At 46.4% G+C, this 21,893-nt stretch overlaps 1 protein-coding gene and 1 pseudogene across 1 annotated transcript in view; both read right to left on the reverse strand.

Annotated features, from left to right (window-relative positions):
* Positions 1–21,893, reverse strand: part of LOC126215356 (uncharacterized) — a 45,191-nt gene that overhangs the window by 19,081 nt on the left and 4,217 nt on the right. Inside the window, exon 2 of the mRNA XM_049942081.1 lies at positions 8,396–8,564. Coding sequence (XP_049798038.1) covers positions 8,396–8,564 — 169 coding nt within the window. The remainder of the gene's footprint in view (positions 1–8,395; positions 8,565–21,893) is intronic.
* On the reverse strand, positions 1,895–2,011 carry LOC126212661 (5S ribosomal RNA; annotated as a pseudogene).

A 21,893-nucleotide genomic window follows, 5' to 3' on the forward strand; every position in this document is an offset into this window, starting at 1 on the left:
TCCATTCAGTATCTCCTCTTCAGATATTCGATCTACACATCTAATCTTCAGCATTCTTCTGTAGCACCACATCTCAAAAGCTTCTATTCTTTTCTTGTCAGAAATTTTCATCTTCCACGAGTCACTTCAATACATGGCTACAACCCAGACAAGTACCTTCAGAAGACTTCCTTACACAGGCGAGGGACGTTCAGTAAGTAATGCAACACACTTTTTCCTCGGTCCATTTCGGTTGAAAAACGCGGGGTTTGTTGTGGGATATCATGGAGTATTTCAGCTTCAGCTCTGGAGTTTTATGAGGTTCCGACTGGTGGCGGCGCTATACGTAGCCTTCAAAAATGGTTCAAATGGCTCTGAGCATTATGGGACTTAACATCTGAGGTCATCAGTCCCCTAGAACTTAGAACTACTTAAACCTAACACATATCCATGCCCGTGGCAGGATTCGAACCTGCAACCGTAGCGGTCGGGTCGCGCGGTTCCAGACTGAAGCGCCTAGAACCGCTCGGCCACATCACGTAGCCTTCAAAATGGCGTTTATAACGAAGGTGGGTTCCAACCAGAGAGCTGTTACTGAGTTTCTTTGGCCAAAAACCAGAGCATAGCAGATATTCATAGGCGCTTGTAGAATGTCTATGGGGACCTGGCAGTGAACAAGAGCAAGGTGAGTCGTTCGGCGAGGCGTCTCTCATCATCGCAATAAGGTCGCCAAAACCTGTCCGATCTCTCCGCATGCCGGCCGGCTGCGCACAGCCGTGACTCCTGCAATGTTGGAACGTGCGGACACTCTCATTCGAGATGATCGATGGACCACAACGAAACACCTTGTCATTCAACTGCACGTATGTGTTGGTATTGCTATGACACTCGTCCACCAGTTGGGATACTCGAAGATATGTGCCCGCTGGGTTCCTCGCCGGATAACAGAAGACAGTGAAGAGCAACAAAAGAGCATCTGTGCGGAACTACTTGTGCGTTACAAGGCTGATTGTGACAATATTTTGTCGAACATCGACACAGGCGATGAAACATTGGTTCATCGCTTCGAACATGAAGAAAACGGCAGCCCATGGAGTGGTACGACACCACCACTCCTCCGAAGAAAAATTTCACAGCCGTATGCTCAAGTGGTAAAGTCATGGCGACAGTCTTCTGGGACTCTGGAAGGGTTATTCTCTTTGATGTCCTCCCTCATGGTGCAACGATCAACCCGGAATTGTACTGTACTACTCAGGAAGTTGAAGAAACGCCTTCAGAGTGGTCGTCGCCAAAAAAATGCAAACGGACTTCTCCTTCTCCATGACAACGCAAGGCCTCATACAAGTCTGCACACCCGAGAGGAGCTCACAAAACCTCTTTCAGCTGTTCTTCCTCATTCACCGTACAGCCCAGACCTCGCACCTTTAGACTTCCGTCTGTTTGGTCCAATAAAGGAAGCATTCCACAGTAAGCAGCTCGTGGTTGATGGGGAGGTTACTGATGCAGCAAGACGTTGGCTCTGACGTCCACCAGTAGAATGGTACCTGCTCGCATACAATCCCTCCCAGAAAGGTGCGTAATGCCGGCGCATTCAATGGAGATTATATTGACAAACAAGGTTTTGCACCAAAACACTGGGGAATAATATGGCGTATTGGAATCCTGAATAAAACCCAGTAACTCTCAGAAAAAAGTCCTACATTACCTATTAAAGCACTCCGTCTTCAGGCCACAAGTGGCCCATCGGGACCATCCGACCTCCGTGTCATCCTCAGTTGAGGATGCGGATAGGAGGGGCGTGTGGCCAGCACACCGCTCTCCCGGTCGTTATGATGGTTTTCTTTGACCGGAGCCGCTACTATTCGGTCGAGTAGCTCCTCAATTGGCATCACGAGGCTGAGTGCACCCCGAAAAATGGCAACAGCGCATGGCGGCTGGATGGTCACCCATCCAAGTACCGGCCACGCCCAACAGCGCTTAACTTCGGTGATCTCACGGGAACCGGTGTATCCACTGCGGCAAGGCCGTTGCCTACATTAAACCCCCTCGTAAATTTTTATTCGATGTATTCAGATTTCTCATTTTCAGAAATGCATTACTTACTACTGTAATTCCTCATTTTATATAATCTCTACTTCTGCCTACGTCAGTTACTTTGCTGTCCAAATACACTCCTGGAAATTGAAATAAGAACACCGTGAATTCATTGTCCCAGGAAGGGGAAACTTTATTGACACATTCCTGGGGTCAGATACGTCACATGATCACACTGACAGAACCACAGGCACATAGACACAGGCAACAGAGCATGCACAATGTCGGCACTAGTACAGTGTATATCCACCTTTCGCAGCAATGCAGGCTGCTATTCTCCCATGGAGACGATCGTAGAGATGCTGGATGTAGTCCTGTGGAACGGCTTGCCATGCCATTTCCACCTGGCGCCTCAGTTGGACCAGCGTTCGTGCTGGACGTGCAGACCGCGTGAGACGACGCTTCATCCAGTCCCAAACATGCTCAATGGGGGACAGATCCGGAGATCTTGCTGGCCAGGGTAGTTGACTTACACCTTCTAGAGCACGTTGGGTGGCACGGGATACATGCGGACGTGCATTGTCCTGTTGGAACAGCAAGGTCCCTTTCCGGTCTAGGAATGGTAGAACGATGGGTTCGATGACGGTTTGGATGTACCGTGCACTATTCAGTGTCCCCTCGACGATCACCAGTGGTGTACGGCCAGTGTAGGAGATCGCTCCCCACACCATGATGCCGGGTGTTGGCCCTGTGTGCCTCGGTCGTATGCAGTCCTGATTGTGGCGCTCACCTGCACGGCGCCAAACACGCATACGACCATCATTGGCACCAAGGCAGAAGCGACTCTCATCTCTGAAGACGACACGTCTCCATTCGTCCCTCCATTCACGCCTGTCGCGACACCACTGGAGGCGGGCTGCACGATGTTGGTGCGTGAGCGGAAGACGGCCTAACGGTGTGCGGGACCGTAGCCCAGCTTCATGGAGACGGTTGCGAATGGTCCTCGCCGATACCCCAGGAGCAACAGTGTCCCTAATTTGCTGGGAAGTGGCGGTGCGGTCCCCTACGGCACTGGGTAGGATCCTACGGTCTTGGCGTGCATCCGTGCGTCGCTGCGGTCCGGTCCCAGGTCGACGGGCACGTGCACCTTCCGCCGACCACTGGCGACAACATCGATGTACTGTGGAGACCTCACGCCCCACGTGTTGAGCAATTCGGCGGTACGTCCACCCGGCCTCCCGCATGCCCACTATACGCCCTCGCTCAAAGTCCGTCAGCTGCACATACGGTTCACGTCCACGCTGTCGCGGCATGCTACCAGTGTTAAAGACTGCGATGGAGCTCCGTATGCCACGGCAAACTGGCTGACACTGACGGCGGCGGTGCACAAATGCTGCGCAGCTAGCGCCATTCGACGGCCAACACCGCGGCTCCTGGTGTGTCCGCTGTGCCGTGCGTGTGATCATTGCTTGTACAGCCCTCTCGCAGTGTCCGGAGCAAGTATGGTGGGTCTGACACACCGGTGTCAATGTGTTCTTTTTTCCATTTCCAGGAGTGTAGCAAACCTCACCTACTACTTTTAGCGTCTCATTCCCTAACCTCATTCCCTCAGTGCCGTCTGATTTAATTCGACTACACCGCATTACCCACATTTTATTTTTGTTGATACGTTGTAAACTCGTTTTAGGGCAGTACCCATTCCGTTCCTTTTTTCGTCCAAGGTGTTTGCCCCCTCTCCACGATAGTGTCATGAGCACCACCTCAGTATTTTTAGAATTAATTATTACTCTGCAACGGAGTAGGCTCTGATTTGAAACTTCCTAGCAGATTAAAACCGTGTGCTGGACAGGGACTCGAACCTGGGACTCGAACATGGAAACCTCGTTTTTCGCTTGCAAATCCTCTATTGACTGAGCTATCTAGGCACGGCTCACGACCCACCCACACAGCAAGGTATGCCTCAGAGCGTCTGTGAAGTTTGGAAGGTAGGAGATAAGGTACTGGCGGAAGTAAAGCTGTGAGGACGGGTCTTTAGTTCTGCCTGGATAGCTCAGTGTGAGCTTTCGTTTCAGCTAACATATTTCGGTAACGAGTACATGTTGAGCAAGATATCACATTTCTCACTGTGCTACCAGTACTGGAAACCATATCACAAAATATCTTAGCTTTGTCTTCTGGCCATATCTGTAGGGGGAATATATTCTAAGTTCCTTTCCAGAGCCCGGCCAGTGTGGCTGAGCGGTTGTAGGCGCTTCAGTCGGGAACCGCGCGACCGCTACGGTCATAGGTTCGAATCCTGCCGCGGGCATGGATGTGTGTAATGTCCTTAGGTTGTAGTTCTAAGTTCTAGGGGACTGATGACCTCAAATCTTAAGTCACATAGTGCTCAGAGCCATTTGAACCTTTTTTTTTCCTTTCCAGAGAGCGACTTTAGACCGAAAAAACGGCCTACTAGGCAGTCCCATTACCATGCCAGATACTGTGCAGGAAAAACTGCACGCTTTCAAAACAGCTTGCAATCGTCTCGGAATGAATAAACACATGTTCTGTATGGTTTTCAAGGGATCCTTGTGCTATTCTTCCTATAAAACAGTGATAAGTTTAGGTAATTATGATGGAGGTGGAAAGCGATCACGCACACTCCTCTCCAAAATAGACTACAAAGGCTCAGTAATATTGAGATTTGGTGATTGTGGTGGTCAGAGGAGATGTGGCGATTCACCCTCGTGCTCACAAACTCCGTCCGGGACGATGCGAACTGTGTGAACAGGAGCTCTGCCGTCTCGGAACAAAGCATCACCTTTGGGAAACAAACATTGTACCATGCGATGGACCTTATCTTCCAAAATGGTGACATAAGCCTTGGCAGCAAGGGGACTCTCGAGAGCGTGGCTGCCCAAATCGTCACCGAACACCCACCTTGTTTCACTCTTGGGGCGTAAACTCGTCCAGAAGATGGAAACCGGGTGCCACGAGATTCATCCGACCAAATAACTTTCTTCATTTGCTCAATAGCTCAGCTTTTATGGTTTCGGCACCATGTTTTCCGTGTTACGGCCATTTGCATCACTGACGACTGGTTTTGGAATTCCACCTGGCCTGCAATTCCCTGCTTAAGGAGCTCCCTTCCTGTTGTTTTGGTGCCGATAGGGTTCGTGAGTGATTAGTGTAACAGTCGTCCTATTATTTTTCATCACAATGCTCTTCAATGATCGTCTATCACGATCACTCAACATACACTTTCGTCCGCGTTGCGTCTTGGCGGATAGTTTTTCGCTTTCCGTGTATTCCGAATAAATCTTGGATGCGGTGCCTTTGAAACACCAAACACTTCCCCTACCTTTGGTTACGGAAGCTTCCACCGTACGAGCACAAACAATTTGCCCGCGTTAGAATTTACTTAGCTCCGTCATAGTGCACTCACAAATGTACACAGAACACTGTTCTGATCACGAGTGAGTCTAGCGACGTACTGAGGACATTGCACAGGTGGCGTTTGTGGTCAAATACAACAGCGCAACCTGCAGGCCTGGCTAGCGTTTGAACTTATGTTCAAGCAATCATTTCTCGCCGTGTTTCCATTTCTTGTTCAATCCCTGTATTCAGCAAAATACGATAGAACTCTTCCGTGTCGTGACTCCTACAGATAAAGTACCACCGATCAAAGTAGGCAACATTTACCCCGAGCTAGGCCGCGTTCGCACCTTTTGTGAAGAAAGAATCTGTCCACCAGACATCTCGCATCTCGTCAACACGACAATTACTAAACCCTACAGAAGGGAAATACCATCTGGAAGAACATCTGGATGAACATTAATAGCCCCATAATTTTATCGAAAGTCAGCTCTGTGCCTATTTCCTACGGGAGAGAGACAGAACAGTGTCAGTCTGTGGCCTACGCCACTTCGCGAACAGTGCAGCCTCGTAGTGATCTTAGCACACATTCTCACTTGTGGAGACCCAAAACCGAATTTTGAGTGTACGATGAAAAAACTGGTTTTGATCAACAGAACATCAGATACTACACTATCAATCAGGACACCAGGCAGAGTGCAAGCTATTCTGTCGCAAAAGAGAAAGAATGAAAAAAACACAACACAAATGGATTATAGGACAGCATATCTGCAACACGATAAAGAAGAAAATGGGAACCACGCAAGATTTTATCACTAACTTAGAGGAAGAACACCATCATATGAAAAACCACAGGAAGTATAAAAGATGGTCATGCAATCGATGTCTTAGCTGCTGATTAGCCTTTCGTGCTGTATGGCCCTCTTAGATGAAACTTTTCCAATCCTAACGTTTCGTACAGGGCTGCACTGGACATTTTCAAGGCGCTCCTGGTTCCTCTGAGTCTTGTCGACCATACAATTCGGAAAATTCAACAGCAGCCGTAGAAGATGGTTCAACAATTTAATGAAAATTGCGTTATCCAAAGAAAGAAAATGAATTGCATGGTTTTTCTTTTCTTTATTTTTTATAATATTGATAAGAAGCGTTTCATTTTTATCTGTAAATTTATTCATCATCAAAAAGGCCAGGGAATACGCTTTTTAGTTTTCCAACGTATTTAGATCTAAGGAAGAATTACAAATAGTCTAGAGAAGAAGATTTTATTGCAGCAGAAGCACTGGTAACTTCCATCAAAAATACTAGTTCATAAATGGCCTCAAGAATTTAACTTTGTTTTTGAAGCAGCCATTTCCTATGAACTTTTAATTTTAGAAGGAGCAATATTTTATTTTCATTTTTAAGTACCGTGAAGACTCCAAGATAAATTTCGAGTGGCACTCAAGACGTTTTATTCATTCTCGTTTATAGTTTTAAGAAGATCATTGAGTTTTCCAGGAGAATTGAAATTCTGAAACAGAAATTTTGTCTTTAGATATTCTGCAATATCCGAGAAATACGAGGACTTAACAGTCTGCATGACAACAAAGGTAACGCGCCAATGAAGTCAAAATAGTAAGGCCAAAGAGTCCACACACTAACGAAGACGATAAATGGCGAGCGCAGATATAGGCTATAGGGAATGATGAAGGCCCTAATTAAAATAAAACATAATCATCAAAGCATTTTCCATCAAAGGCAATGGTTGCTTGTTCGAGTCTCGGTCGGTTTAGGGTGACCAGACGTCCGAATTAATCCGGACATGTCCTCCTTTTTAGCTCTTTGTCCGGGGTCCGGGCTGATTTTTACAGTGTCCGGCTTTTTCGCCGAGTTGAGCGTAATACAGTTAAATTTGCAATTCGTCCCATTCTATTGCTCTTTTCTTAAATACTTTAACTATTGGCACAGCCTTCGTGATAAACACGCACGAAGGCGGTGTTAGTAGGTGGCACCATGATCGTCGATGTTATCGTTGATCGACTTATAAGCAAATGCAAATATCGATTATTTAAAATTTTCGTTTCGTGTCTTCGCTTTGTATTGGCTTGGCTTCCAGTAGTGCACGTGTGATTTGTCAGTGTAATTTTTAACCGAGTGAGTTACGTAAAATATTTGGCTACGCCTAAACGAAAGTGTACATTTTCTGATGTCCTTTCCTGCAAATATCCGGCTTTCAAGAAAGGGAGAAATGAATTTGAAGCGGAAGGTAAGATATGTGAAGCTGGAACGTACGTCTCAGTGGCCAATAAATGTAAGAAATAACTCGAGAGATTAACTGTAATGGTTTTATTTCATTGTTTCATAGTCATTCAATATATTTGTATTCGGAAGGTTAAAGTGTAGTTTACATGTCGTCAGCTGCTGCTTGAATTGTAGATGTTGGTAGCGGTGCGTCGAATGAAGGGAGGTGAATGGTCTGACGTTTTTCGCTTCGTAAACAATTCCGTGTTGTTGACATAACAAAAAAATTGACGCCACACTATCACCACAATCAATGTTTTTAATTTTTTTTATATTGCTCAGTTAACCACCACCTGATCATCAGTAACAATTAACTACTGGTTTCACCGGTAATTCCCGGCAGTCACGTGGCTTGTCCAAAGCTGACGTGAGGTATCCTCATGTGCAGTTGACCCGTTTGATGTGTCCTCCTTTTTCTTCCTTTGTCATCCTTTTTGAAGCTGTTTGTCCACCTTTTTAAACAACTGCATCTGGTCACCCTAGATCGGATACACCTGAAGTTTCAAAAGTTTTGCATCATCTCCCTGAACTTTAATTTCCTTTCCAGATTTCTCCTTCGGTTCCTTTACTTGTTGCTGAATGTACGGATTGTTCTTACCGACGTTATTATCTTTTATTTGTACTATGTCGTGTGTTTTTTGTTTTGGTTGAGTTTGACGACATTCATAACACGGCTGTTTGTAATCATGCGGAATCTCCTTAATACTTGTGGAAATTAGATAAGTGTAGCTAAGAAAGATGGCCTTACCCGAGCACGTGGAGTTGACGATGGCAGGCGTCGTAGCTGAGGCTGGAAGCGTCGTCGACGTCGTCGTCGTCGTCTCCGCCTCCGGCGGGGAGTCGGCCGGCGGGTCGTCGTCGCTCGCCACGGGGTCCTCTGGGTCTTCGTACTCGTCGTACATCTCGTCCATCAGCTCCTGCACCAGACCAGCCCTCCGTGTCACACTGCACGCGGCTCACTGCCCCACTTGCTACACCCTCAAATGTGACAGTCACTGACAGCGAGAAATATTCGTTCTCTGCGAACGATAATATCAAACTAATGACTTTATTATTATTTCTAAGAATTTCTCGGCGATTCGTTGTCGTCTTGCAGAATCGGATATGCTGCCGGTATTCCACGTCTTCCCAACACGATATATTGTTTCCTGAGTTACGACGTCGAAATATTGTGTCAGGAAGACGCGGAACACCGCCAGTACACCCGATTCTACACGATGACAACTTTATTATTGTTTGTCAATGTTTCTTATGTCTGCCTACGTGAAGTGAATAAATGCAACTTTTCATACAATGAAGGCTTTCAGAACCAGGAGTCATAGTTGCTGCTGAGCCTTCCGGGCTGCGTGACCGTGGTCGAAGAAACTTTTTGGTTCCTGACGTAAGAAACTTTTTCGATTGCTGACGTTTCTTCGAGAGCTGCACTGGACATCTTCACAGCTGTTCCTGTGGACGCGACACTGAGTCGGCAATATTCAAAAAATGTGTGTGAATTCCTAAGGGACCAAACTGCTTAGGTCATCGGTTCCTAGACTTACACACTACTTAAACTAACTTATGCTTAGAACAACACACGCACCCATTCCCGTGGGAGGATTCGAACCTCCGAGACCGATGACCTCGCTGTCTGGTCTCCTCCCCCAAACAACCCAACCAACCCGAACCTCCGACGGGAGTGGCCGTGCAGTCCGTGACATGACGTCTCAAACCGCGCGGCTACTCAGCAATCGCAGTTTTTGTTTTCGAGACGCGTTTCGTCTTACTTTATTGGGGTAAAACCTGAAATGCATAGATATGAGATGTGTAATTAAATTAATGCGACTGATAGCGTAGTGTTCGATCCGGCAACACCAGCGACATCGGACTTGGAGGGGTGGCAGGTAAACACGTGATATGCCACTTGTGTGCGTTGGACTGTGCCAGCGTCATGGTGGTTATCTGTTTACCAGTTCTAAATGGGTAACACGAATTTCGAGGAATGGTGTGCAATTAGATTTTGCTTCACACTTAGATCTGTTGCAACGTGGAAATTCGATAAATTCCGGCAGGCCTTAAGGGACAGCGTTTTGTCAATGGCCCAGGCGTTTCCATATGGCATAGTCAATTGAAGATGAACCTCGTAGTGGAACGCCTTCTGTTTCAAGAACTGATGGCAATATCGACAGATCGTCGGTTGGCAGCTCACTGTAGTCTGAATCATTTGGGAGAAGCTGAATCTTAGTCATACAACCGTTCATCAGAGACCAAATGGTTCAAATGGCTCTAACCACTATGGGACTTAACATCTGAGGTCATCAGTCCCCTAGACTTAGAAACTACGTAAACCTAACTAATCTAAGGGCATCACTCACAGCCATGCCCGAGGCAGGATTCGAACCTCCGACTGTAGCAGCAGCGCGGTTCTGGACTCAAGTGCCTAGAACCGCTCGGCCACATCGGCCTGCTATCAGAGACCGAACATCGAAAACAATTGGGTGAACATCATGACAAAGCGCCATGCCAGACATAAATTATATTAAACCGTTTTGTGACCAGTAAGAACATGCCTGTGGCTCTTCCGCCTCCTTATACACCCGACTTGAGTCCCTGTGACTTTTTTCTCATTTCAATATTGAAAAAACACCTCCACGGACATCGCTTTAGAGTCCTGGGCAACATTCAATTAGCTGTAACCGACCAGCTGAAGGTTATTCCAGTATCTGAGTTCCAACATTACTATGATTAGTGGAACAACAGCCTCCGGCGCCGTGTGGCTTCCCAAGACAAGTACTTTCAAATGAATAATGTTCAATTATAATGTTATTGGAACAAAGCAGCAAAAAGAACTCAGTCTCATTACTTTATTTGCGCTTCTCGTATTTTCACTTAAATGTAAATTACATATACTGAACAGCCAGAATATTATGACTATCGACCTACTATCGATAAAGACCCGTCCAGGCGATAGCAGCGTCATCTGGCTAGGAACGAGTGTTAGTCACACACACGCACGGTGTATGTAGCATCAGTAAGCGTGCTGTCCCTGTGTAGATTGGGGAAAGCGCGCGATCTATTTGAGTTTGGCCGAGGGCAAGTTGTGACGACCCGGAGGCTCGGCACGAGCATTTCGGAAACTGCACGACTTGTCGAGTGTTCTAGCAGTGGTGAGTGTCTTCAACACGTGGCAAAACCAAGCTGAAACCACGTCCAGGCGTCATGGGGTCGGGCGGCCATCCCTCATTATAGATGTCGGACGCCGTAGGCTGGTCAGACTGGTGAAACAGGACAGACGGCGAATTGTGCCGGAACTAACATCAGACTTTAATGTTAGGCAGAGTACAAAGGTGTCTGTGTGTGAACACGGAGTGCACCGAACACTCCTGACGCTGGGCTTCTGCAGCAGACAACCCGAACATGTGTCAATGTTAACACCACGACACCTGCAACTACGACTGAAATGGGCGCGTGACCATCGGCACCCGAGTTGACACTGTGGCAGAGCGTTTCATTGATGAATCACGATACCTTCTTCATCAAGCCGATGGGAGGGCGTGAATCCGTCTTCTTCCAGGGGAACAGCTCCTTGGCACTGCTGCATGGAGACAAGCTGGCGGCGGCTCCATTATGCTCTGGGGAACATTGACGTGGGCGTCCGTGAGTTCAGTGGAGCTCGTGCAAGGTACGATGATGGCCAACGAGTAACATGCGCCGCTTGCAGACCACGTACACCACTTCATTACAATCATGTTTCCCGCCGGCAGTGCCATTAATGCGCCATGTCACAAGGCCATGAGTGTGATGGTGTGGTTCGGGGAACACAGTGGCGAGCTCCAATGATGTGTTGCCCCGCGCCCTCCCAACCCGCCAGATCTGAACCTGATCGGTCTGGGACGTGACTGAAGTTGGCGTCAGAGCTCATCGCCTCCTCACCAGCATTTACGGGAATTAGGTGACTTGTGTGTGCAAATGTGATGCCAAATCCCTCCAGTGATCTACCAAGGCCACCTCCTTGCTTCCAAGCCACGACGCATCGCCGCTGTTATTCGTTCCAAAGGTGGACATACCGGCTATTAGGTAAGTGGTCGTAATGTTCAGTGTATTGTACCATCCTACTTGCAAACTAACAATTCTGGTCCCAGTACTTTCTTGCTCAATACGTGTGTGTTATTAGTTGCAGAACATGTCAATGTCTTCCGAATGTGTGTTTGCTCTTCTTCTACTGAAGCTATTCTTTCTATACCACTAATCAATTTCAGACAATAAGCAACTAACTGCATTTACTGAGTTTCATAAACGTAAGTTTATATCTATTAGTTATGTGATATTGCAGAGATTATTTCTCTCTTCAGGTAATAATTTTGGATTTTATTTCGTCAGCACATATCCGAAGAACGCGAAGGTATTCGATTTCTTACAATAATTAAATTTTTCTTGTAAAAATATTGAACAGCATAGAGTTTATAGCCGACCGAAGTGGCCGTGCGGTTAAAGGCGCTGCAGTCTGGAACCGCAAGATCGCTACGGTCGCAGGTTCGAATCCTGCCTCGGGCATGGGTGTTTGTGCTGTCCTTAGGTTAGTTAGGTTTAACTAGTTCTAAGTTCTAGGGGACTAATGACCTCAGCAGTTGAGTCCCATAGTGCTCAGAGCCATTTGAACCATAGAGTTTATAACAGAAATGAGCGACTCACCACGGCTGCGCATGTGTAGCACTGAGTGTTATGGTCGAATGGTTTGTCTCGCACCGAGGTAATGTTGTAGACGGTCCACTGCGTAGAGTTAAGATTAAAATTCAGAGAACAACATTAGGGAACTGAATATCGCCACTTTCATGTAACTTAGATTTAAGCAGCACACACCAGGAAAATTCTCAGGAGGCACAAATGGTATCTGTTCTATATTTAATTGGCATTTGGAGTGACATCTCGTGACAATGGCGGAAGCTGGGAGTAATTGTGTCAACCAGTCCTCCCAACTGCAATGCCAACACCAGTTCGGCGACAGGAAGAGCCAGTTGTCAGCTGCCCGACTGCAGCGGTCAGTACGGCGCGGTTGGACTGACAGCAGTGCAGTTTTTGTCAAGCTACAGCAACTTGCCGGCTGCCCGACTCCAGCGCAAGTCCTGCATGAGCTACAATTTCTGTGTGACCTTTTCCCGCATATCCCGATATGACATCGCTATGAACCACTGTCTGACACACAACATGGGTAGGTTGTACCCTCTGTCGCAAAACATTGGTATGAAGCAGCCTCTAGCACGCAACATTGGTAGGAAGCACCCTCTACCACGCAACATTGGTAAGAAGCACCGTCTGCCATGAAACAAGGATACGAAGCACACTCTGCCATGTAAACTTGGTAAGGACCACCCTATGTCATTCAACACTGGTACGAAGCACCCTCTGCCACATAACTTCGGAACAAAACTCCCTCTGCCATGCAACATTGGTATAAAGCACTCTTTGCCACGAAACCTCTTTACAAAGTACCGTCTGCAATGAAAATTTGGTACCAAGCACCCTGTGTCGCGCAACATCGCTGCAAATTATTCTATCCCCCCCCCACCACCACCACCACCACCACCACCACCACCACCACCACCACCACCACCACCACCACCGCCACCACCACCTAGGCCCTACAAAACACCCTTTGCGCCGCAGAATTGGTACGAAGCACCACCTGCCACACAATGTTTATGCAAAGCATCCCTTGCTAAGTAACACCTGGTAGAAAGCATGCTCTGCCATGTGGCATTGGTACCCACCCAATGGCGGAGCTATCACAATTCGAATAATTTTCACAGTGTTGGGGGACTTTACCAAGTATTTATAAACTATGTACACAGACCTTCCTTGTAAATCACTCTACCTATTAGAGAAAACTGTATTAAAATCCCTCGATTAGTTCCTGAGACCGGCCGGTGTGGCCGTGCGGTTCTAGGCGCTTCAGTCTGGAACCGCGTGACCGCTACGGTCGCAGGTTCGAATCCTGCCTCGGCATGGATGTGTTTGATGTTCTTAGGTTAGTTAGGTTTAAGTAGTTCTAAGTTCTAGGGGACTGATGACCACAGATGTTAAGTCCCATTGTGCTCAGGCCGGCCGCGGTGGTCTCGCGGTTCTAGGCGCGCAGTCCGGAACCGTGCGACTGCTACGGTCGCAGGTTCGAATCCTGCCTCGGGCATGGATGTGCGTGATGTCCTTAGGTTAGTTAGGTTTAAGTAGTTCTAAGTTCTAGGGGACTGATGACCACAGCAGTTGAGTCCCATAGTGCTCAGAGCCATTTGAACCCATTGTGCTCAGAACCATTTGAACCAGTTCCTGAGATTAGTCTTCACATAGCGACAGGAAAACGCGCGGAGGACTTTAATTTACAATATGTATAAAAAAAAAGAAGATATGTGTAGAACCTGATAATAATTTCACGTGGTTCAATGGTCTGGTGTAAATCTTTGCCAAGTTGCCACTTTGGCAACTTGTCAGACACTGACCAAACCAGGGAAAGGAGACCTACAGATAAGCGTGGAATCCAGGCCACGTGTCGCCTCTGGCGAATCCTCACATCGTTGAGAGGGAAATATTATGTTAGAAGGCAGACTGGAAAATCCTTGGTCCGACCAGGGTTCGATCCGTAACCTGTCAGCTTTCAGGCACACACTTTACCGCTACGCGACCAGCTGGTCAAGCGCTGCTGATCCCCGCAGTTGTTGCGGCTGTTTACTTTACTGGTTTTCCCCTGTAGCTGAGCAGCCATAGACCCGTCACCGCCATGACATGTGAGTCCAAACGCTAAGCAAATATAGACAGATTACATACTCAGCAATACTTAGCGTTAATAACTTATACACACAAAACTTCCTCGTGAATCAGTCTATCTACTGTACTAGTGAAAACCGCATCAAAATTCCTTCTATAGTTCCTAAGATTAGCCTGAAAAAACTGTGGCACGCGGCTTTAATTTATAATATGTATAGATACTTAGATGCTAGATATAAAAATACAAGTACGCTGCTTTTGAAAAATTGCCACAGAAATTTTTACAGATTTGTCGCTTTTGGGGTGTGTATTACAAAAGCGATGATCGAGAAGGAAGTTGAAAATTAAGCGTACAGTAAAATTGTGTAATGTGTAATACTAAAAGCTTATGATCTTTCTGAGCTCAATATGTTACCCTTTATGGAGCGATGCTGACAGCTTTTCGGACAAGCAGATGGGAAATTTCAGCACATAACTTGGAAATCAAACGTTGTCGCTATGGTCCTGACGTCAGCTGACAGCGTGTGTAGTGTCACATTACGAAACAATGTGTTTAGTGGGTGCACTGACAGGGAGCCAGAAATTAAAGAACAGTGTAGTGCTAGAGTTTTACCTCTACGTAAGTAAATGACTTCCTTTTAAAACAGTACTGTACACCAGGAATAAACCGAATGATGTAGCAATGTTTTAAACAAACTGAAGACTACAATCTTCATCTGGCCATCCTCATTTGGGTTTCCGTGGTTTACCTAAATTTCTTCAGGGAAACACCAGGATGGTTTCTATCACAAGGCCACGGCCGAACACCTGTCCAGTCCTTATCAAACTGAATCTGTAAGTGTGTAAATGCATGTACATACAAATTATGCCCTTTTGTTGTTCTTCAGTCGAAAATGGTTCAAATGGTTCAAATGGCTCTGAGCACTATGGGACTTAACATCTATGGTCATCAGTCCCCTAGAACGTAGAACTACTTAAACCTAACTAACCTAAGGACAGCACACAACACCCAGCCATCACGAGGCAGAGAAAATCCCTGACCCCGCCGGGAATCGAACCCGGGAACCCGGGCGTGGGAAGCGAGAACGCTACCGCACGACCACGAGATGCGGGCGGTTCAAATGGGTCTAAGCACTATGGGACTTAACATCTTAGGTTATCAGTCACCTAGACTTAGAACTACTTAAACCTAACTAACCTAAGAACATCACACACATACATGCCCGTGACAGGATTCAAACCTGCGACCGTAGCAGCAGCGCGGTTCCGGACAGAAGCACCTAGAACCGCTCGGCCACAGCGGCCGGCGTTCTTCAGTTGAAATATCATGACATGTCCAATACCACCAGCACCTAAGGGTGCCAATACCGTTGTAAAAATGATGAATGAAGCTACTGCTACTAGTACCACTACTACCAAACCAAAATTATAAAAAGTTATCGAGGAGTGGAGTATCAGGAGAACTATTTCCGCATACACAGACAGTCTTATAACGGATAGAACGACCTGGTCTTCTAGCTAAGACATTGGGGGGTTGTGTGTGTTGTTTTGGGGAAGGAGACCAAACAGCGAGGTCATCGGTCTGATTTGAGTAGGGAAGGACGGTGAAGGTGGTTGTTCTGGGCACTGATTTCTCAGGATCTGTACACCAAAACTGCGTGAAAATGTAATCACATGCCAGTTCTAGTATAATATATTTGTCCAATGAATATCTGTTTATCATCTGCATTTCTTCTTGGTGTAGCAATTTTAATGGCCAGTAGTGTACTATTATCTCTTATTTACATGTTCTCTACCCTCGTTGTCTAGACATAGCGTCCCTAAAAAACTACTTATGGCTCTCTTATGTGGGCTAGGACGAAGAGGAAACGTGAGAAACTGTAAGAACGAAAGATTTTAATGTAGTGAAAATATTTTGCAATCCTTGCTGTATCATCGCTGCTCATTGTGGAAAACAAACTTTAGACTGTAGGTAGGCTTTTCTCCTTCATATCCTCCTGCAGAGGTAGTAGTCTGTTATGATACGGACCGAACTTCTGCGGTGTGCAGGAAGTTTTTAATCAGGCCGTGACGCAAGGTCTGATGTCTCAATCGATAAGAGCGTCGAATGCGAAACGCCAAAGTCCAGGATCGAATCCCAGTGCTATAAGTGGTTTCAACATGTTGGAGTGTATCAGTCTAATAATGCTATAAAATGACACTAAATAGAGAAGAACGTGAAAGTAAGATAGGAAATATTTTCTACCATAAGTGCTTTTCCGTAACTCAACAGTGAAATAGTTATTTTGTTACAAATTAGATAGTTCTGCTTGATCAAAATTCGTGTCGGAGTATTGGAGTTTCGTGTCCAGCAACTGATGTATTTTATTATTATTATTATTTTTAAGAGGTAGCTAAATTTGCATTGAGACTTGGTCAGCTATACTCTTGTGGGGAAAAAGGATGAGCAAAGAAACATCTGGTCGAAAAACTTTGCTGAGCAGGAAGACAGGTCGGACTAACACACTAAAACCAGAATCAACAGGACGCACGTGTATAAAGAAAGAGAAAGAAATTTGAGGGCGAAACAAACTATGTGAAGATTAGCTAACAGACGGCGTGCTGTGATGGAGTCGTTCACCCAGGACCGGAAAAACTAGAAAACGGAATTGCAGGAGGCGTGGTGGGCTGGCGTGGCTGGAGGTGATTACGGCAGCAGGGCGCAGCATTCCTCGCAGCCGCGGGACGCGAGTCCTCTCCGTCTGGGAGACGCCAACGCCGGCAGCCCAGCATCCAGCGGATACGCCCGCTTTCAACTGGCAGAACTCTTTCCAAATGGTTTTGTTTCTAACTTTTAAACAAGTGCAGCGCTCATTAATATTCCACGATGATAGCTCATTTTTGTTTGAAAGAAACTGAACCTGGGGTCAGACCAGTGATTTCTATACTATCTGGATTTAGATCTCTGATCTCAGAGTAGAGGACTTCGACGTGCATACAGATTCTTGCCAACTGCTTAACCCGCCGTGTTGCAATTAGGCAACAAAACTTCGACAGACGGCGGAGGGTATGTAAATCGGCCGCCGCCGCGACCGAACCCAGTTCCCCCTGAGCAGCCATAGCGTACGGATCTCCGTACCGGCACGTTCACAGTAGCTCAGTCCGTCAATTCACCTGATGATGGCGACATGTATGTTCGCCGAAATATTGTGCCCGTTGGACGCTGTAGACCGGCAGTACACACGTGGATATTTTGATTAATTCTTTAGTGGTTTCTCACTTTGAAGTTTATATGCGATGCTTTTGTGGGAGCAGAATATTAAAGTTCCATTTTGTGTTCTCGTGACATTTCGTCGCAGCTATGGTGTAATTAGGCAAGGAACGAACTACGAGCGTCTTTGGCCGGCACATTTAAACAGCTGGAGTTGGATATCCATGCAGTATAGAGATAATTGATTAAGACACATTGTGAATCCAAACAAATTCATGGGAAGTCTCTGCACGAGTACTCAAGCCCTTTATTGCAAGACAAACGTCGTCATACGAATATTGGCCTTTCGGCACATTCCAGAAGCCGGATAGAAACATCTTCCGGAAAATGGCCATCGTATGTAGATTTATGACATCGTTGACACTGCAAGGATCGTATGAATAAGAGCACAAAATTTCCTGATGAATTTCTTCATATGAGAAATCTGAGAGTGCGATGGATGTCGCGTTTATTGCTGCCAAAAAAATGTTCTTTCAAAACGTTCATGCGTAATTCTAAGTTTAATTTTGCGTGGCTGTGGTCCACAGTCAATAAAACTTTTTGGAAGACATCATCGTCGCCTATGAATGTCAAAACTATTCATTCATAAAATCCTCTTTAGCAGTTTCGGTGATACAGCCATTTTCAAGTGGAATATAGATAAACTTTTTGTTTCAGCAAATGTCAAAAATTTAAAAAAAATATCTGACATGTATTACATAATCACAGCACCCATACGCTGAGTATTCGCACGTATTAAGCACTTTCAGTTGAATTCTCATCTTAATGTTGTGATGATGAATAATTTTATGAATACACTGTTTTAACAGTTACATGTGATGACTATGTATTTCAAAATAATTGTAAGGACCTCTTAAGCCGTTACGGGTTTATAGACGAAACTTGTTTCCACCGTTACATTCTAGTAACAAAACTACAGTCTAAATGACGAGATGACTAACGGTAAGATGAAAGTGAATCGGAAAACCGAGAACCGATTTCCTGCCGCAAAATTGTAGTAACACTTTTTGAGACTCGGAGTTTTGTAACTAGGTGCCACGTCCGTCGACTGCAGACCCAAAGATATCTGTAGGAAAGACATTCAACGTCGCGTTTGAAGAAGTTCCAGGAGCGCCTGTCTCCTTTCTACATCTACACCACCTACACCTACACTCCGCAGGCCACCTTGCGGCGCGCTTTGTGTACCACTGTATCTTCGCCCTCTTCCAATCACAAATGATTCGCTGGAAGAGTGATTGCTGGTAAGCCTCTATGCAGCTCGAATCTCTCAAAATTTGTCTTCATGGTCTTTTCGCAAGAAGTGCTTACGTTATAGCAATACATTGGGTGGCTCTTCTCGGAATTTTTACTGTAGATCACACCGTGATGCAGAACGTCTATGTTACAGTCTCTAGCACTGGAGTGGGCGCAGCCTCCCTGTGACGCTTTCGTACTTACCAGGTGAACCTGTAGCGAAAGGTGCTGATCTTCTTTGGATATTCTATATTTCCTCTAACAATCCTGTCTGGTATGGACCCAGACTGCCGAGCAATATTCAATTATTGATCGAATGAGTGTTTTATAAGCTACGTCATTTGTTGACGGACTACATTTCCAGAGCGTTCATCCAATGAATCTCAGTCTGGCATCTTCCCTACCCGCTGTTAATTCCACTTCAAACTGCTCCGTACGCATACTCCTAGATACGAGAGACGTTCAATAAGTAATGCAACACATTTATTTTTTCGGCCAATTTTGGTAGAAAAACATGCGGAATTTGTTGCGCGACATCCTAGAATATACTCGCTTCAGGCCCTGTAGTTTCATGAAATTCCGATAAGAGGCGGCGCCGTACGTAGCCTGCAAAATGGCGTCTGTAACGGAGGCGCATTCCAAGCAGAGCTGCCATTGAATTTCTTTTGGCGGGAAACCAGAGCATCGCAGATATTTATAGGCGCTTGTAGAATGTCTATGAAGACCTGGCAGTGAACAAGACCACAGTGAGTCGTGATCGAGGCGTCTGCCATCATCGCAACAAAGCCGCGTGTCGGCCGGCCGCACACGGCTCAAGACTCCTGCAGTGTAGGACCTACGCACGCTCTCATTCGAGGTGATCGTCGGATGACGATCAAACACCTCACCCACCAGTTGGGATACTCAAAGGTGTGTGTCTTCTCTTAACAGAAGATCATGCAGGGCAACGAAGGACCATCTGTACGGAGCTGCTTGCTCGGCACTAGCAATTTTCCCACTTTTGACCGGAAACGAAGTGGCAATCTCCTTCGAAGAAAAAGTTCAGTGCCGCACGCTCCGTCGGTAAAGTCATGGCGACCGTCTTGTGGGGCTCCGAAGATATTATTCCGTTTGATATTCTCTCTCACGGTGCAACGATCAACTCGGAAGTGTTCTACTACCCTCGGGAAATTAAAGAAACGACTTCAGAATGTTCGTCACCACAAGAATACAAACGAACTTCTCTGTGACAACATTAGGTTTCAAACAAGTCTGCGCCCCCAACAGGAGCTTACAGAACTTCATTGGACTGTTCTTCTTCATCCACCCTGAAGTGTTGGCAGAAGTGCCAACACCGTGTTGCTAGAGGAGGCCGAAATGCACGCTTTTATGCTCACGCAGTCTGGCGTGAGGTCTGGAACATTACAAGGAAATGAGAACGTAGAAAACGGACGCAGTTGCTGTAATACTTAACTTTAATCCACAATTGGTGAACATCTCTCGTTACTGTACAAGCTTCACAATATTAATTATCAAATGCTATGGCGCCTTGCTAGGTCGTAGCAAATGACGTAGCTGAAGGCTATGCTAACTATCGTCTCGGCAAATGAGAGCGTAATTGTCAGGGAACCTTTCCTAGCAAAGTCGGCTGTACAACTGGGGCGAGTGCAAGGACGTCTCTCTAGACCTGCCGTGTGGCGGCGCTCGGTCTGCGATCACTGGCAGTGGCGACACGCGGGTCCGACGTATACTAATGGACCGCGGCCGATTTAAAGGCTACCACCTAGCAAGTGTGGTGTCTGGCGGTGACACCACACACCCTACAGTCAGGATCTCGCACCTTCACACTTCCATCTGTTCGGCCCAGTGAAGGATGCACTCCGCTGGAAGCAGTAAACGGATTGCGGGGAGATTATTGACGCAGGGAGGCATTGGCTCCGACATCGACCAGTAGAGTGGTACATGTGGCAACACGAGCCCTTGAGTAAGGTGGCGTAAGGCTATAGCATAGAGTGGAGATTCTGTTCAAAAACAGGGTTTTGTAGCCAGAAGAATATGGGAGTAACAGGGTGTATTGGAATTATGAATAAAACTAGAAGATGTTACTTGCCGAAGAACGCCCCTCGTATTTTATGAAGGTAATTGCTTCCAGTGGTTGTTCTGCAATTATATTACAGCGTGAAAATTAATGGTCCTATAGCACTCCGTTGGGACACGCCGAAGAGACTTTATGTGTGAAGACTTCTTTCCGTTGAGAGTGATATGCTGTGTACTGTTTGCTAGAAATTCTCCCATCACACAGTTGGTACTATGTAGCATATGCTCGTATTTCGTTCATTGGACGGCAGTGCACGACTGTATCGAACGCTTTCCGGATGTCATGGAATACGGCGACAACCTTAGCGCCGGTATCTGCTGCTTCCTGGGTCTCGTGAACGAACAGAGCGAGCTGGGTTTCTCACGATTGTTGTTTACGGAACCATGTTGATTCCAACAATGGAGATTTTCGGTCTGCAGAAATGTCATAATATGCGAGCTTAAAACGTTTCAAAATTCTACAACAGACTGACGTCAGAGATATAGGTCTATAGTTTTGTGCATCTGCTTGCTCACCTTTCTTGAAAGCGGGAATGGTCAGCGCTTCATTCCCAATGATTAACGAACGCCTCATTCCTTTAGAGACATTGGCCCCGGAGGGGGCGTGTTAACCCGATCGGATATTTGAGCGGGAAGGAGAAAAGCGCCTTCGTGAATTGTGTCTCATTCACTTCAGTCCAAAAAAAATCTTAACATGACTTTGTCTCTGTGCAGAAATGAATATGCCACAAAGAAAAAAGTGGCACGATGGCTCAAGCAAGGAAGATAGAATGGTGTTGTAAATGTGAGCCCGCATCTCGTGGTCGTGCGGTAGCGTTCTCGCTTCCCACGCCCGGGTTCCGAGGTTCGATTCCCGGCGGGGTCGGGGATTTTCTCTGCCTCGTGATGGCTGGGTGTTGTGTGCTGTCCTTAGGTTAGTTAGGTTTAAGTAGTTCTAAGTTCTAGGGGACTTATG

Source organism: Schistocerca nitens, chromosome 1 (assembly GCF_023898315.1).
Source record: "Schistocerca nitens isolate TAMUIC-IGC-003100 chromosome 1, iqSchNite1.1, whole genome shotgun sequence".
NCBI classification, from domain to species: domain Eukaryota; kingdom Metazoa; phylum Arthropoda; class Insecta; order Orthoptera; family Acrididae; genus Schistocerca; species Schistocerca nitens.